Source organism: Lissotriton vulgaris, chromosome 6, assembly GCF_964263255.1.
Source record: "Lissotriton vulgaris chromosome 6, aLisVul1.2, whole genome shotgun sequence".
NCBI classification, from domain to species: Eukaryota; Metazoa; Chordata; class Amphibia; order Caudata; family Salamandridae; genus Lissotriton; species Lissotriton vulgaris.
In genome coordinates this window covers 1,252,096,087-1,252,114,732 of record NC_141694.1, presented here as the reverse complement: position 1 = coordinate 1,252,114,732, position 18,646 = coordinate 1,252,096,087, and the positions used below count along the sequence as shown (strand labels likewise).

The 18,646-nt window shown below is 45.8% G+C and overlaps 3 protein-coding genes across 9 annotated transcripts in view; 1 reads left to right on the top strand and 2 right to left on the bottom strand.

Moving 5' to 3' along the window:
• Positions 1–7,040, bottom strand: part of LOC147708708 (zinc finger protein 425-like) — a 126,580-nt gene extending 119,540 nt beyond the window's left edge. For 3 of the 7 annotated variants that reach the window (XM_086927358.1, XM_086927360.1, XM_086927361.1), the window contains exon 1: positions 6,246–6,399. In XM_086927358.1, coding sequence (XP_086783484.1) covers positions 6,246–6,269 — 24 coding nt within the window. In that variant the 5' untranslated portion in view covers positions 6,270–6,399. Of the gene's footprint in view, positions 1–6,245; positions 6,406–6,906 lie in introns of those variants that run through there. The other 4 variants (XM_086927357.1, XM_086927359.1, XM_086927362.1 and 1 more) reach the window with 3 other exon arrangements.
• A 308-nt stretch (positions 7,041–7,348) lies between these two features.
• The window catches only part of LOC147708705 (uncharacterized), a 389,106-nt gene continuing 377,808 nt past the window's right edge, over positions 7,349–18,646 (top strand). Inside the window, exon 1 of the mRNA XM_086927355.1 lies at positions 7,349–7,541. Within this exon, the coding sequence (XP_086783481.1) occupies positions 7,518–7,541 (24 nt within the window). The 5' untranslated portion in view covers positions 7,349–7,517. The remainder of the gene's footprint in view (positions 7,542–18,646) is intronic.
• Positions 9,003–13,460, bottom strand: LOC147708707 (uncharacterized). The gene is made up of 2 exons (XM_086925387.1): positions 13,190–13,460; positions 9,003–9,751 (listed from the first exon to the last, which is right to left on the bottom strand). Exons 1-2 carry the CDS (start codon positions 13,458–13,460, stop codon positions 9,102–9,104), a joined length of 921 nt encoding a protein of 306 aa, XP_086781513.1. The 3' UTR covers positions 9,003–9,101.

Genomic DNA, 18,646 nt, shown 5'->3' with positions numbered 1-18,646 from the left:
TTTGTTTATATTACAGTCTGAATTTCTAAAGAGAACCCAGCAACTCAAAGGTAGGATTAGTTCCACTTACCCTTACTGATACGTTGAGAGGTAGAGTCCGGTCCCCTTAGTTGACCCAATCTTGTTTCTCCATTCACAGGCTCTTGGTCCTGACGAGATTTCCCCACAACAAGGGGTCATCGAAACGCGTAGACCTCCTCTATCCAGCATTAGGAATTGTTGATTTACTCTCAAGCACATGAAAACTGTTTAGTTGCTTTTTTCCAATGCTTTGCTTTTCAAAAAACATGCTGTAAATAGAATCTTTCGAATGTGTATATATGTATATTTATCCGTGTGTTGTCCCGTATGAATGTTGAATGCAAGTTGTCAATTTGTCTACAAAGTGTCTTTTTTACTCGTTTTCATTATTTGTTATTTTGACATACTTTTGTGGAGTTATCTAAATGTTTATCTAAAAAAACAAAAAATTGCCCATCGATATGGCATATGTGATATAAAAAATTAAAAGCATTTTGATTTATTTCGGACAAAACTGGTCTCCGAGAGTCACTGTTTCAGTCAGCGATTCGAGTGATCATCCGTGGTCCAAGTTTAATTAAGTTGGCAATACTGGTATTGTGTTTGGTTTATAGTTAATTGATAGTGAGGCTTGTCCTTTTTGCCAGTGAGCCCAGACCCTGTTTTGGTTTTGGTACTTTAGCAGAAGACGTTCTGCGAGGTTGTCTTTGCCCCCAGTGGGAGCGGCTGAACTGTTGTTTTTGAAGTTTATTTTTTGTCCGTTTTATGTTTCTTATTGAGTTCTTTGAATACGAGTGAGTCACACACAGTATGTCTGAAGAACAAACTTTCGCTTACAGCGAAGATCACATTAAGGGCCTATTAGCAAAACCCCCTCTCTTCGCATCAGCTACTTTGAGTACTACGGCTAGGAATCAAAACGAAACCGAGAAACTCTTAAGGCTAAAAAAGAAGCAAATTCGCACAGACCTGCACGGTCACTTCCTCCTCCAGCATTTGAGAGCTGGTACCATCCCAGGAGGACTTCAGATCAAAAATATCCCCGTGATATTTACAGACGACCCAATTTACAAAAAAGGATACAGTTTTATTGAGACCAAGTGTAGCCGAGACCTCATGGTCCTAACGGTTGAGACAGCACAAAGAATCTCATTACAACAACTCGACGAGATCAAAACTTTGGAATCTGAGATAGAAAAGAACCAACAGATTCCGGACGCAAAATCACTACTAGAAAAAGTAGAAAAGGAGATCCTAGAATTCAAGGACTACACAATTAACCAAAAGGAAAATCAGTTTCAAAAAGATAAGAAGAACTTCAATCTAGAAAAAACATATCCATACCTTCAGACAGATTTCTACTCTCGAGCAGACTCAAGGAGATATTTAGGAGAATATCAAGGACGATCAACCAATAAATTCATTTCTTTCTCGGATACCTCATCAGCATCAAGTGGAAGTGAGAGCGAGAATAACAATCAAAGAAGAGGAGGCAATAAAAGAGGATCATTCCAACAGCAACCAGGACCCTCTTCGGCTCCTTTTTTAGGAAGAGGCCAACCACAAAATCGAGCACGCCCACGGTACAACCAGCCATGGGAGATGTCGACACGGAGGCACAATTACAAGAACTGGTAGTCTCTCCAATTTTCAATCTATCTAACAAAGTTCTCACTCAAGCAGAAACTAGTGTTTTGGAAAAAGGACTTTCCTTTGTCCCCATGAGACACACCAATTTCGTCAAACTTAAAATGGAGGCAATTGAATTCTGCCGGAAAATAAAACTAAAATCCTTTTTCGCACAAACTCCGATCCAATTGCCAATAGAAGTCACAGGACTGAGGAGAAAATCCACATTTTGCCCACCAGGAAATAAAATAGCGAAAGAAATTCTTACCTTTGAAAAAACCATCTTGTCAGCTATAAGCAAAATGGAGGAAAGACGGAGTTGGACCAAATTTAATATCTCACAAGCTGAAAGAAGTGCACTAGACAATCTCAAAAAGGACATGTCAGTTACAATCAAACAGGCGGACAAGGGAGGATCGATAGTGGTATGGGACACGGAAAAATACATCGGAGAGGTGATGAGTCAACTTAACAACCCGAGATGCTACAGAAAAATAGCCAAAAATCCAACGGCAGAACTACAACAACTACTCAACCCAATTTTGGAGAAAGGGTTGGCAGACGGAATAATTGGGAAGAAAGAATTTGAATACCTTAAATGCAATAACCCAAGAATACCCTTATTTTATGTCTTACCCAAAGTCCACAAAGACACTAATGCCCCTCCCGGAAGACCAATTGTCTCCGGGTGCGAGTCTCTGTTTGAACCGGTATCAAAGTTTGTTGATTTCTTCTTGAAACCCTTCATGTCCGAGGTGAAGTCATTCCTCCGAGACACGACGGATTTTATAAATAAATTACCAACTATTCCTTTTGAACAGAATGAAGACTTCCTTGTAACAATGGACGTGAGTTCATTATACACCCAGATTCCTCAGAGTGACGGCCTGGATGCCATTCAGTACTATCTTGATCAACGACCCAAACCGACTAGAGTACCAACGGAGTTTATCATGCAACTAGCGACATTGGCTCTGAAGAAAAACTATTTCAATTTCAACGGAGATTTTTTCTACCAGATAAGCGGTGTAGCCATGGGGTGTCCGTTCGCCCCAGAATTGGCTGTATTATTTATGTCACTCTATGAAGAGAAATTCGTCTACCAATCAAATCCATACTCGGAAAATATCACAAGTTGGAGTCGTTACATAGACGACGTCTTCTTAACTTGGAGAGGATCAGAAGAAGAATTAAAAGAATTTCACGAGTGGCTTAATACACGCACAGAAGAGATCAAATTCAGCATGAACTTTTCCAAAGTAAAAATGTCATTCCTCGATGTCGAGGTATACCCTACAGATGAAGGCTTGGTGACGACACTATATAAGAAAGTGACAGACAGAAACAAGGCTTTACACTTTAAAAGCAATCATCCGCGAAACTTAAAAGAAAATCTTCCCTTCGGACAGTACTTGCGGATAAAAAGGAACTGCCATTTTAAAGACGAATACATGTTCCACGCTTCCAACCTCACTGACAATCTAGCATCAAGAGGCTATCCCGTCAAACTATTAAAAAGAACTATGAAGAGAGTATGGTGGATCCCTCGAGAAACACTTCTAGTAAAAAAGACAAAACCATCTCTCAACAGGATAGTATGTGTCTCAACATTCTGCCCCAATTCCAACCAACTCAAGAAAACCATCCTACAAAATTGGCATTTAGTAGAAAATGTAGCTGAGACACTAAAAGAGAAGCCATTATTTGCCTTTAAAAAGGATCAGAGTGTGGCCAACCACCTTGTACGAGCAGCAGTGAAGCAGAACCCACCCACAATTAACACCATGCTAGGACTACCACCTATACAGGGTCACCACAAATGCGGATCTTGCATTTGTTGCGCAAGCACAGAAGAAGGATGCTTGTTTCAACATAAGCAACTGTTCTGGAAACACGAAAAGTTCACGAACTGCAAATCAAAATACGTCATCTACGGCATAAAATGTCCTTGCGACATGCTATATATTGGCAAAACAAGCCAAGAGATTAGATGCCGCATCACTCAACACAAATCACGAATAAAAAAAGAAAGTCACAACTGTCCCCCTTGTCAATCATTGGATCAGTCACGACCATACACTAGACGATCTGAAATGGACAGTCATTGCCAAAATCGAAAAAGACCCCAGAGGAGGAGATATTGAGGCAAAACTATCTCGCCACGAAGCCATGCTTATAGTCAAGTTTAATACAGCTACAGATGGCCTTAACAAACTCTCTGAGATCTACCGTCTATAAACTCCTACCTGAAATACATGGAAAGATTCGGGTTACCGTCTCCTGCGCAGACTATGAGCCCGACTACACAAGGTCACATGACAGACACAACGTCTCCATGACGACGAATCTCCAAAAAACTACAATCCCCACAAATCCTACGACCAGGAAGTGAGTTAAAAACCAGGACACACGAGACAAGAGACATCGAACTGGATGGTGCCGGCATCTGCATTCATTTGACAGAGACCGAAGAGCGTGGACCCCCAGACATACTCAACATACTACAAACTAACAGGTACATCGGAACACCCTGACAGAACCGTGATAGAACAGTAATCCTGCTCACGCAGTTTCTACGAAGAATACTGACATTAGCCTTCAATGTTCCTTTCAGGAATCAACCAATCTAACAAGGCGTTTCACTGTGCGGATCCGGGAAACAGCACCGTCTCCACGCTTCAACTTTATGTAAGTAGTCCCCGGTTCACCGATAGCAACTGCCACCACCAGCTAAACCACAAGATCTCTGACTAGTCCTTCCATTTTTGTAGATCTCCACTTCCTCCACTAATGGATGAGAACAAAACCTTTTGAGAGCGCGCCACGCGCAACACTATGTAAGTACTCACGAGTGAATGTGATAGTTAGGAAAATGCGATTGCGGTTTTTTCTGCGTTGCTTTTTAACTATTGGTTAAAACAGGTTTTGTTTATATTACAGTCTGAATTTCTAAAGAGAACCCAGCAACTCAAAGGTAGGATTAGTTCCACTTACCCTTACTGATACGTTGAGAGGTAGAGTCCGGTCCCCTTAGTTGACCCAATCTTGTTTCTCCATTCACAGGCTCTTGGTCCTGACGAGATTTCCCCACAACAAGGGGTCATCGAAACGCGTAGACCTCCTCTATCCAGCATTAGGAATTGTTGATTTACTCTCAAGCACATGAAAACTGTTTAGTTGCTTTTTTCCAATGCTTTGCTTTTCAAAAAACATGCTGTAAATAGAATCTTTCGAATGTGTATATATGTATATTTATCCGTGTGTTGTCCCGTATGAATGTTGAATGCAAGTTGTCAATTTGTCTACAAAGTGTCTTTTTTACTCGTTTTCATTATTTGTTATTTTGACATACTTTTGTGGAGTTATCTAAATGTTTATCTAAAAAAACAAAAAATTGCCCATCGATATGGCATATGTGATATAAAAAATTAAAAGCATTTTGATTTATTTCGGACAAAACTGGTCTCCGAGAGTCACTGTTTCAGTCAGCGATTCGAGTGATCATCCGTGGTCCAAGTTTAATTAAGTTGGCAATACTGGTATTGTGTTTGGTTTATAGTCGTTTCACAAGGAGCACATCAACACACAAAGGAGTTTCCTTCAGTTCCAAGGACTACTTTGTCAATGTATGCTTTTTAAGACCAAAAGATACTTTTGCCTTCAATTAATGATTTTTTTTATATCGTTGAGAGTCGCACAGATCCCCCAACAATGACATTTTACAATAACCAACTATAGACCCAATTACCATGCCAATGCTTGATTATTTTTTACTGCAGTGGGCTTTTTCATGTTTTTTGTCAGGACTTGAGGGCGTTCTACCACCACCACCACCCTTCCTGTCCGTATCACTGCCCCACCCCCACCCCTACTCCCCCCGCCCAAGACGTGTGCCTGCATGATGCATCGGAGTTTGCTGGCTTTGCCATATGACAGCTAGATTTCTTGGCTTTGCCTGTGCTTGTTTAGAAGTTCTTGTTTTTTTTCCTGCACTTGTCCTATCGAGTAGAAGGTCCAGAAACCTATATACTCTACCCGAGTCAAACAGAAATAATTTGTAAACTGTTCAACTGAACTTTTTAGCAGAAAAAAGTTTCCAGTCTTTTTTTGTTTAAAAGAGGCCGGCACATTCTCGAAATTGACGATTTGTTAATTTGAAATTAAACAAAGGAAGCAAAATACACAATCACTATTAATTCTAAAAACGAAACAAGAGACGAGGCATCAAATACCCAAGTAACATGGGGCACTACGACAAATGTATGGAGGGCAGGGATCACTGGGGAGACTAGTGCGTTAAAGTCATTGAAGCGGCTCCGTCAAGATTCATTTTTTTTCAAAACTGAGGGAATATAAGAGAGGACAACATACTTTCAAAGTTACACTACATTCAGTTATTTAAGTAAAATAAATTACACTTTATTCCAGTTGGCAAACCGCGCCTTCTGGAAAGCATCAAAGGCTTTAAACATCTCACTCAGATTATATCCTGAATCTGCTGCGATTGCAACAGCAAATCTCGTAGTACAGAAGTTTAAATCCTATCTCTGGCCATATTCCAAACTAGATCCAGGTCCGAAAAAGAAATGACTAACCTTTTCTGATTCCTGCCGGGGCATTTCTCTCAGCCGGGTGCTTTCCACTTCAGAGTTTATTAGTTTCCGTACCTATGCATTTGACAGAAGGTTCAATGAACAGAAGCAAACGTAATCCGGTTTAGGGCGAACCATGTCTGCTCCACTGCACATGACGGGAGCCTGAGATACTGTTCACCAGTGCATCCTCAAAAAGAACATAGGCACAGAGGCAGCCCAGGGACAAGACACTACCCTGCAGGCGGGCTGCACAAAACCGCACTATTGCAGAACTAATGAACACGAAGGGGGATAAAGAAAAATACACTTATTACTAATCTGATATTGAACAATAATATTTAGTTCAGGAGTAACGTGCTACTCCCCTCAAAGCGCTTCAACACCTCCTCAGGGGTAGTAACTGGGTTAGTTACATTCCGAAATGTACAATAAACTTTACCAGGTTAAGAATTCAATTGCTAATACTGTGGCAAAAAGTAAACTCGAATGTTAAAAACCCTAGGCATGTAGGCATTGGTTTATCAACAGCTGTAACAAACCGTAATGATCTGAATTTCAAGATAGATTCTATTTATGTGATCAACAAGAGGCGGTGAACAATGACATGACAGAAAACATTGATACAATGTATAAACACTTTAAATTTATAAGGCGAGCTTACTGTTTTCATCCTCTTTTTGGAAGTCCTGCGTCTTTCTTCTTCATTCTGGAAACGTCATAGAAACAGACGAAAGACAAAATAGTATCTGTTGCTAAATAAACCAGCGGCATATTTTGGAGTAATGTATTCTGAAAACAAGGAGCACTTGCATGTGTTGTTGATTATGCCTATGTTTTTATTTATATTCACTTGAATCATTAAGAATCAAAAAAATTCTATTATTTTTTTTAAAAATTATTCAATGCCATTTTACCAAAAAGGCATTTTTTTAAAACAACTTCCAAGACGCTTAAAAGTTAAACGTCAGACGAAATTCATAATGCGATGTGCTCTGTTGGTAGGGATTCTGCCTTCTTGGGTTAAGGTGCCTCGGCGATCAGTGTCTCTGCTTCTTTGCTTCTGCGCATGGTTCCTTGTTAGGTACCTCGTTTACAGGGCATGCGCAGTTGAAGCCGTCTGCTGGACCATTTAGACTGTCAATGTACCATTTCTGTTTACTACGGAGGCTGTGTGTTTGTGGTTGGATCTGATGAACAACAGTCATCTATTCTTTAGTAGCTCAGCCTCGGACACCAAACCTTTTTCCTGGATCATACAACCGAGGAAGAGGGATGTCGTGGCAGAATTCAGATAAGGTGAGTATTGTGCAGGACCTGGGTGGATTTAACTTTTGCCTGATTCCATTGCTTTACAGAAGGGAAGGTGGTCCTAGGAGAACAAATTTAAGAAGCACACAAATTTGAAGACCTCTTATACAAAAACAAAATACTAAAAGAATGTTTGCTGTCCAATGTTATTTAATCACATTGAACATATGCCCTTATATCACCAAGAAATACAAATTTGTACCTAGCAAGTCGCCTACCATAGACGGACGTACCTCTGATGGCAGCAGACTGACGGCAACCATGGGCCCTAATATACGACTGGCACAACTGTGTTTCTACTTTACAGTTTAATTCAGAACCTTGGAATCTTTTGGGCCATACCTTATTTGAATGTTTGAAATTTTACTTCCCATTTTCCTGATATTAAGAGGTGTTGTGGAACCCTCGTAATTCATTGAAGTGCCATCCTCTCGCTCTCTCGTCCTGGAGCCATTTGACCCTCCCACACTATCCAACCATCCAGTTGATGATGGTCTATGGTGCCCCTATTCAGTCCTGAGAAAGACCCCGTCGTAAGGACTTAAGCAGCCTACTCCATAGTGGGGCCGAAACGTATACATTGTTTCCCTGTTTTGCCAGTTTGACAACAGTGATTTTCAACTGTGATAGTATGAACAATGGCCTGATAGTAAATTTCTGTTAACGGCGAGGCTGGGGAAATATTGATGTGATGGATGTATTGTCACTACCTTCCCTCGCGCAAGAAATCATTGTCCACACCTTCTTTTAAGAGCAAGAAAGGCCACTTTTATTTTAGGACAGGTGCATCATCAATTTCATAAACACATTCATTATTTATTTATTTATTTACATAATTCAACTCTACAGTGAGCCTACGAAACCTAAATCCCAAAACCCCGAACAAACTCCTGCCTACTACCCCTAGCCTACCCAACGCTACCCTTCAGGATGGCCAACCCGCTCCAGGCTGCCCACCCCCACTAACAAAAACCCGCCTCCAAAAGAACAAAGGCACCCATCCTAACAGTGGCAAACCTACCTAAACTAAACAGCGCCTAGAGCACCGCAAAATAAAAACCCATAAATAAATAAAAAGAAAAAGAAAAAGAAAAAAAGAGGGAGGGTGGGTGGGGCAAAACAACCTCCCTTCACGCCTCCCGCCACGCAGTTCCTAACCGCCCGCCTGACTTCCCCTTTTAACCCCTCTGCTAATCAGCCCCCACCTGGCAATGCTCCTCGTGCGAACCTGCCCAGGAAGAGACCGGCTCGCGCCTGGCTCTCCCTGGGCCCCCCCTCGCGCAAGAAATCATTGTCCACACCTTCTTTTAAGAGCAAGAAAGGCCACTTTTATTTTAGGACAGGTGCATCATCAATTTCATAAACACATTCATTATTTATTTATTTACATAATTCAACTCTACAGTGAGCCTACGAAACCTAAATCCCAAAACCCCGAACAAACTCCTGCCTACTACCCCTAGCCTACCCAACGCTACCCTTCAGGATGGCCAACCCGCTCCAGGCTGCCCACCCCCACTAACAAAAACCCGCCACCCAGGAAAACCTTTAGCGTTTTCCTGCCCCACCTAAAGGAAAGGAAGGAGCACACCACAACTGTACCTGAAGAACCTTGCTAATCAAGTCCCTGAGTTCAAGGAGGTAAAAAGAGAGGCCCAAAGCTGAGAGATGCACACCGTCCTCACAAAATAAATGATGTTCAGAGACTTTTAAATGATAATGGTCCAAACTGTAGATACCCCAATGTTGACAAAAAAGGCGCATTGTCCTGTTCACTTTCCTTCTAGCCTTTTCCAGGGCAGAATGGTTCCTCGCCCCACGCCATTGCAAACGAGGCACAAACTCAGTCCATATAAGCATGGTGCTCACCCATGTAGTTCTGATGATTTCCAGGTCCTGCTTCATTAATTTTAACAAGGTCAACCCAGAGAGAGAAACCAAGTCATTCTCTCCCAAGTGTAGCACCAGGAGATCCGGAGGGCCCCCCAAACACTGTGAAACCAAAGCAGCCAAGGCGGGAAAAAGCCCACCCCAGCGCATTCCCCCTGTTCCATGCCAGGAGACTTCGTGTGTCATACTGTTCAGACCAAGTGATCTCCCACAGAGCTGACTGGCAGCGGCTAAAGCTGCTCTTTTAATAAAAGAGTGCCCCAGTATCCACACCCTTCGTTTGCATCCGGCGACTGATGGCCAGGGACCTAGGAGAGAAAGAAATGTTAGACAAGCCAAAATGCACTATTTCCTCACATACTTTTCACAGCACTTGGAACGCCAACGACCAATGCGTCGGATCTGGGACCAGTCCCACCCCAACCGAGCGGCCTCCGTCGCCGCACCAATTCGGAAAGAATGAGTACCAAATTGAACAGGATCCTTCCCCAAGCGCAACAAAACCTTGCGCAATACAGCCAACAATTGAGATGCAACTATGGGACTACCATCCGCATGACAGAATATGGACCCCTGGAGAAAATGCGGAGAGGACACAAACACTTCCCATTCCCCAACCGGGCAACATGCAGAGACACCACTCCTACCAAGGAACACCCACTTACCCCTCCCCATCTGGTCGGTTTTAGATGCCCGCAGCCACAGCCGCACTCTGTCACTTTCCAACACCACCTCATTGCTGGTCATACCTACCCTGCCCCGCAACCCCAGCAACTCTGATGCCCGAAATGCCCCAAAGAACAACCAAACAAAACACAAACGAAATTTGGCACACTCCAAAGCATCATAACAACACACCTCCAATTCCGGCAACAGCAACTGGAGCAACTCAAAAGTCACTGGCTGCCGGAGCTGCTGACCACCAGCCCGGAGCCTGGCCAAACCTTTCAACACTTTACGAACCAACACCCCCCCAACCGGATCCCTCCCCCACCAAAGCTGCCCATAAAAAGAAACCCCAGCCAATTTGCCAGAAATGGTAGTGGGCGATAAGCCTTTGTCCGCCAGATGTAAAACAAACTGCAAGACGCATTGTTCATCAGACCAACCCGCCCCAATCGGCCCCATCGAATCCTTACCAAACTGCAGAAACTCATTCCAGGCTTTCACATAACCCCGCCTGGTGGATTCAGCCACTGAATTTTCTACCAAGTGGTGAACCCTCAATCCCCCAGGTCCCATACGTACTGTGGGATCGCTGTTGGTTCCAGGTCCGCCCCAGGAGCTAACTTGCGGAACTCGGACCACTGAAAGCGAGACAAAGAATCAGCGATGCAATTAGAAGTACCAGGAACATGCCGTGCTTTAAAGACAATATTTAATTGCAGACACCGCAACATGAATGCGCGCAGGAGCCGCAAAACCCGCAAATCACGAGCCTTTTGGTGATTGACAAGGTGCACGACTGCCAGATTGTCCACGTGAAACAAGACTGAGCGATTCTGAAACTCATCCCCCCATAGGTGCAGAGCAACCAGCAGCGGGAAGAGCTCCAGAAACGCTATGCTGCGACCCTGATCCTTCCATTGCGCCGGCCAGCCGGCCGCGCACCATCGACCTTCCCAAAATATTCCGAAGCCGTGAGCCCCTGACGCATCAGTGAACAACTGTACTTGCCATACCATGTCCTCATCCGCTAAAAACAAGGACACGCCATTAAACTCTTGTAGGAAACGAAGCCAGACGGTCAAATCGGCACGCACAGCGGTGGTAATGCGCACCCTATGATGGTGAAGGCGTGCTCCGGCCATGGACAAACCCAGACGTCTGCAGAATGTCCTGCCCGCCCGAACAACCCGGCAAGCAAAATTGAGGTAACCCAACAACTTCTGAACAGTTTTCAAAACAACTTTCCGCTCCCCCAGCACCAGATGTATGAAAGCAGACATTTCCTTCACTTTAGCCACAGGCAATCTCGCCACCATAGACAGAGTATCAATTTCAATCCCCAAGAAAGTCAGGGACGTACAGGGACCCTCTGTCTTGTCCGGCGCCAATGGAACCCCCAATTCCTCCGCTAGATCCTGAAAGATGTTCAAGGCCGACTGACACTGCCCAGATCGACCTTCCCCAATGAAAAGAAAATCATCAAGGTAATGACAGACCAATACGTGGCCACTAACAAAAGTGAATCGCCACTGCAGGAAGGTACTGAAAGTTTCAAAAAGGGAGCATGACACTGAACAGCCCATGGGCAACACCCTATCCACGTAGAAACTACCATCAAAATGCATTCCCAACAGACTGAAATCCCAAGGGTGAATGGGCAATAGCCGGAAAGCCGACTGAATGTCGCTCTTCGCCAGCAAAGCCCCAACACCAGTCGTGCGCACGAGCCGTAAGGCATCATCCACAGAAGCATAATTGACAGTTGAGTCAGCTGGATCAATAAAGTCATTAATTGATGAACCCTCAGGCCAGGACAGGTGATGGATAAGACGAAACTCCCCTTCCGCCTTCTTAGGCACTACACCCAGGGGTGATACAATCAAGTCAGGCAGAGGACAATTCACAAAGGGACCAGCAATCCTACCAGCCGCAAGTTCAGCATCCAGCTTCTTCCGCACAACATGGGGACTCTCCTTCGCAGACTTCAAATTGTCCGACCACCTGCCCACCCTGGGTCCCTGATACCCAATCCTGAACCCAATTTTGAAACCCCAAGACAAAATCTTAGCGGCCTCAAAATCTGGATAATCCACCAGCCAGAGATCGAGAACCTCCTGCCTAATAGGAGTAGGGGCCCTTGTAAACAGACTGTTGTTGCTGCCCCCTACCCCCTGAACCTCGTCCCTGCTCACCCAATCGCTGGCCGGGAAAACACTGGGTGAGGGCATGCTTCCCTCCACACTGCGAACACTCGTGTTTGTACCTGCAAGCAGGTCTGTTACAGGAACCCCTGTTAAAATGCCAGCATGTGCCAGAGGCGGCTGATTGACCTCTGCCCCAAACCCCCGCCCCAGACTGAGCGGGGCGAGCTGAAAAGGGCCGATAATACACTGGCTGCCCGCTAGCTGTGTGGGTCGTAGCAGGTGGGTTTGCCGATGCCATCCATTGCAACCATAACTCTGAATCAACCTCACCCCACGAACGCTCAGGGAAAGCGCTCATGCGCGCCCTGAATTCGTCATCATAGGACAACCAAGCAAAGCCGCCAAAATAACTGTGAGCCTTGCGGATAACATCAGCATATTTAAACATGTCTATTGCTTTCTCAGGATGACGTTGACAATAGACGCTGGCATAAATAAGAAAGGCCGAAGTCCAGTTCTCTATGGACTTCGGAACACGAGGCCTCCGAGCCAATTCTAATTCCTCCTCCTTTGACCCTTCTTTGGCCTGAACATCCCTATGGAGAAGCCGAAAAACATCCACAAATGCCCCAGACCAATTCTTCGTTTTTTCAGATAAATGAGACCCCAAAGGCATTCCCACCCCAGAATAAGGCAACTTTTTCGGTAGGATACTATCCTCCGTGACACGTGTGGCATCCACCCCGCCCACCCCCGCTGTAGAAACTTCATTTGCAACTTGCACATTAGAAACATTCGAAAGTACAGGCCGCTCAAGCCTCGGTGCCAGAGCGACTCGCTCAACCACAACCCCATCACCCGTACCAATAGATCTTGTACTCTTAACAGGGAGACTCTCCCTAGGTTGCCACACAGACCACCACCCATCCTTACCTCTCGGTAACTGCTCCGACTGCTGTGCGACAGCCCCACGATCCCTCTGAGAAGGTCCAGACCACACTGCCCTTCTTACACCTGCATGGTCCGCTCGAGACTCCTGCAAAACACGAGGAACAGTGGGTTGCCCCAACCCACCCCCCTGGGCCCGTGCTGCCAAAAGCCCAACATCTTTGTCTCTCAATTCCCCTTCTTCCAACTCATCATCATGAAAACTCCCACCGAAAGCTTCATCAGAAAATTCAACTTGAGCACTACCACTGGGCATAGCCCCATCACCAATACCCCCATCATAAAATTGCCAGTCGATGTTTTGAAAGCTATGTGCACTGAAAGCTGTAGAAGAGCCGTCCGCTCCAGACAGCCCCCCTGTAAGCCCACCACTGGAAACAGCCGTGTGGACAGTTCCCGGGCCCGTAGAAACAGCCAACAGCCGCCCAGCCGATGGCGCAGATTGAAAACTGCGGCCGCTCGAGCCAGACAAAGAAACAGCCCCAAAAACATTGCCCCCCACCGCGGAACCGCAATCACCCCCCGACGCCAGACCAGTGACACCCACCGACCCAGCATCAGGGCCACCCAGAAGCCCACCTGGACGACCCCTGGGGACCGGGAACAGTGTCTGACCAGTAGCCGGGGGCGCCTCCTTGCGCCGCAAACCCTTACCACACGGGGCCAAGGACGTGTGGGGGGGGGGGCCGGGAGCCAGGAGCACCAGTTGAAGCAGCCTTGGCCGGGGGGGGTGGCAGGGTATGTGCAGCACCCACCGAAACCACAGCAGGAGCCGGGGCAGGGCCTCAGGGTGGAGGGGCGACGTCAGCGCGGCACGGGGGTGCCTGGCATCGGCGTCAACCGTGGGAGGAGTGCCAACATTAGGGAGGGGGGCAGGAACAGGCCCCGGCAATGCAGGGGAGAGCAGGTAACACTGCCCGTTGAGCCATAAATATGGGGAGACCCCATCTGCCAATAGCGGTACCGAGGGGGAAGAGGCAAGGGGCACCGCAGCAGGTAGGGGGGCGTGCAAGCGCCCATGCAGCTCCAAGCTTCGCCCACGCTTGGGTTTGGGGCCCGCCTGCAACTTCCCCGACTTCCCAGGTGCCAATCCGCCTGTGGGCGGAGCCAGCCGGCCCATGGAACGCCCCCGCCTCCCCCCGGGCGCCCCACGTGCACCAGCATCGAAAAACGGTAACGCACATACCTGCTGGAGGGCGCCCGGGTCACACGGCGGGGGTTCTGCTTCCACGGCGGGCAAAACAAGCCCAGGCCCGTCTGCCGGCATGGCCGCCTCGCCGTCTTCCTCGTCCTCTGGGCCCGGCGATAGACACGCCTCCACAGCCCTGGCGACGCCCTCCGAAGCCTTGCGAGGGGGGCGGGCCATGCCGACCCAAGCTTCCGCCGGGACACCCGGCATCAACAAGTCCTCACGCCCAGCCGCACAAAGGATTTGGACAGCCCTCCTGACCTCCGCAGCTTCCTCCATTACCCAGGACAAAGGTGGGAACACAAGCGCAAAACAACCTCCCTTCACGCCTCCCGCCACGCAGTTCCTAACCGCCCGCCTGACTTCCCCTTTTAACCCCTCTGCTAATCAGCCCCCACCTGGCAATGCTCCTCGCGCGAACCTGCCCAGGAAGAGACCGGCTCGCGCCTGGCTCTCCCTGGGCCCCCCCTTCTCACTTCTCCTACCCTCATTTGATGCACACAAACGTTTCCAATCGCCTCCCCTCTTTTTGCGTGGGGCACTTGCTAGGTACAAATCTGTATTTCTTGGTGATATAAGAGCATATGTTCAACGTGATTAAATAACATTGTACGACAAACATTGTTTTACTAGCGTGTGTTTTTGCATAAGACATCTTGAAATTTGTGTGCTTCTTAAATTTGTTCTACTGGGACACCTTCCCTACTGTATTGCTTGATACCCAGGTCCCAGTGACTTATTTGGGTTTACCCCTTTTTCATAACTGATTCTATTGCTTATCAAAAGTACCAAATATAGCACTAACATGCAAATAGTATTGTTTACTTTTACTATTTTTTGCATTCTTAGATTGCATGCAATCTGAAAAAAGCCTCCTCTGTATTGACAGGAACATTGACCTTTTGCCTTAAAATTTTAAATTACTGCCCCTCTTTTTCTTTCAATTGGCTCTCTACTTAAGTTCCACTCTCTGCATGAGAACAGCTTACTCTATATCACATGTATTTTTGTCTGAATTTCTATTATTGTATTTCTGCAAATTGTCCATACCTCATTTCAAAGATCACAACCTAGCCTTTAAAAAGTCAAACCCCTTTAACCTAACAATAAATAATCTCTGTTGCTCATTTACTAATGCCGCCAACCATGTAATTGAATGGACATACCCGCTTTCCCACTTAAGATCACGTCTAAATCCAATTAATTTAATTTACCACACAGAAAAAAAAGTAAATGATTGAAATGGTTTCCTTGCAAGCACAAGACTAGTCCCAATAACCACTGGAGAAAAAAATAAAACAGGGGTTCTGGAGCAGCGTGCGGTCTCGCATTAAGCTCTTTTATGCCTGAAGTAGGATGTAATTCCTGAATTTGAATATTGTGATTACAGGTGATTTTATTACTCTTCTCATTCACACGCCAGAGTATGATGACCAGCTAGCAGTAGAAAATTAAATTTGGTCAGTAAACCAACAAACAGCCTATCCCTGGAGGAAACCCACCAAAGTAGGCAAGGACTTGGTTACCCCGCTAGAATATTTCGGTTTGAGAGTAATTAATGGGAGAACACCGGACGATAATCCTCCAAATATTACTTGTTATGGACCACTGACTAGGTCCGTATTTGACTATACTATTCTTTCCTTGCCATTAACACAGCAACTAAGTACGTTCAAAATTAAGTGCACAACGGATAGTGATCACTCAATCCAACATATAGCCATAAATATTCATACAGACAGATATCAGTCTGCTCCAACAATCGATGAAGGAAGTGCACTTACCACCTATAAACAATTAAATTGGTCAACCCATCGACTCCCAGAACTCACTGGCAAAGCTGAAAAAGGCATGGAGAATAGCATAATGTCATCCCCCACAATATTAAATGCCTGGATCAAATTTGTGACCGAAATGACGAACCATAAGCCAAATCTAAAACAGGGGTGTGGAATTTAATAAAATATCTACTTGTCCATGGGACAGGTAGCTTCATAAATCTACTTGTCCTGTACAAAATTCACTTGTGCCATCATGTAGTGCACCGTCAAAAATTGGCAGCACTCATTATATAAAAGAGCTCGGATAATAGCCTCTCTGATTATGTCAGGCTCATAGTATAGAAGGAATTGAATACTAGTGATTTCCTTATTTTGCCACTTTTCTGCAGATCTACTGATTCAGCCCTTCATTCACCCACTGATATCTCGCATTTCACCTTTACTTTGGCTTCCATCCATTCTTTCATCATCCTTTCACCATTCTGTTTGTCAATTCATCTATCTGCCCATCCATATCCAAATCTACCCATCCATCCCCAAACATATCCATCCATCTCAGCCATCTGTTCGTCCTTTCGCTCACCCATTCTTCCGCTCATCCATCAATTTACCCTTTCACTCTTCCATCCTTCCGCTCATCCATCAATTTACCCTTTCAATCATCCATCCTTTTACTTACTGATCCACCCACCCTGCAACCCATCTATCTTTTCACCCTTTCCTTCATCAACACATCCATCGTCCATCCACCATTCCCATCATCCATCCTTTCACTAATTCATCCATCTAGGAAGCCACACTTACACTCATGCTCACTCATCTATCTACCCTTTCACCCACACATCCATCCTTTCAATCACTCACCCTTACACGTTAATTATGGGCCTTTGCCTGCCGAGCTGCAGACAGAAGAGGCTCATTAAGAGCTCCACCCCTACTGTATCTGCTAAAGCGAGTGGTTCACAACGCCCTTGTGGCCCAACCTATCCTTCTAGCTCCAAATCTATCATTCAAACTCATCCATCCCTCCTTCCTTCCATTCATACATCCATCCTTCCTTTCGCGTATCCATACATCCACTTTCACCCCCTCCATCCACCCTTTCACTCATATCCATCCACTCTTTCGCTCATCCCTCCCTCCATCTAGCCATCCTTTTGCTCTTCCATATTTCACCCCTCCTTTCCACTCCTATCCTCCCTTCCAACCCTTTCACTCATCCCTCCATCCATCCTTTTGCTCATCTGTCTTTCACCCCATCATCCTCCTTTTTACTCATATCCATCCACCCTTTCACTAATCCCTCCATCTATCGTTTCACTCAACTATCCACCCATCAATCTATCCACCCATCCATCCAGCCACTCCAGCCACTCCGGCCACTTTTTCTCTCAACCATCAATCCACTCTCTCTCATCCATCAATGTACCCTTTTATTCAAGCATCCATCCTTTCACTCATCCATCCTATTTCACCCCATCTATTCACTCACCATTTCACTCATCCATCCACTTTGACCCCATCCTTCAATTCATTCACCCTTGCACTCCTACATTTATCCATTCTTTCACTCCTTCATTCTTAATTAGGGGGGGAGCGGGGCACAGTAAAGCTCATGCTTTCCCTTCTCATGCAGCACCTGCACAACCCTCCTTTACACTTTGCTTTGCCAGTACACCTTATGTTTCACCCAGTGCCTGTACTTGTAACCCCACCCACCCCCATCTGCTGCCCCCTCCGACTGTCCTGACCCACTCCCCTTGGCCTCTCATATTGTATCGCATCCAGGGCTTACATTAAAGTTAATACATTTGCCCATGGGGAATTGATGCAATCCTCAGGCGAACCCTCATTTCTCTCCTTGCACTGGGCCTTTCATCTCACTTTGTGCGTGCACCAGGGGCATCTTAACACGCCGCTTAGCAGCTACATCAGCTGTGGAGTTCTTAATGGACCTCTTCTTTCTGCAGGTCCAGACAAAGGTTCATAATTAACATGAAATGGTGGATGGATATATACATGGATGAATGAGTGAAAGGATGTATTTAAGAATGGATGAGTGAAAGAATTGATGAATGTATGAGTGAAATGGTGAGTGAATAGATGGGGTGAAAGTGGATGGATGAGTGAAAGGATGGATGCTTGAATAAAAAAGTAGATTGATGGTTGAGAGAAAGAGTGGATTGATGTTTGAGAGAAAGAGTGGATGAATGGCTGATGGAGTGGGTGGATGGATGGGTGGGTGGGTGGATGGATGGATGGCTGGCTGGCTGGGTGGGTGGATGGATAGCTGGGCGGTGGGTGGATGGATGGATGGATGGCTGGGTGGACGGATGGCTAGATTGATGGGTGGAAGGATGGATAGATTGATGGGTGGATAGTTGAGTGAAACGGTAGATGGAGGGATGAGAAAGGGGGATGATATGAGTAAAAAGGAGGATGGATGGGGTGTAAGACGGAAGAGCAAAAGGA

Excerpts from the sequence above, each read along its gene's own strand:
- LOC147708707 (XM_086925387.1), bottom strand. The coding sequence starts at position 13,460 with ATGCCCAGTGGTAGTGCTCAAGTTGAATTTTCTGATGAAGCTTTCGGT. Across the intron at positions 9,752-13,189 it reads GTCGGAGCAGTTACCGAGAG|GTCCCTGGCCATCAGTCGCC; the intron begins GTAAGGATGGGT and ends TTTCTCTCCTAG.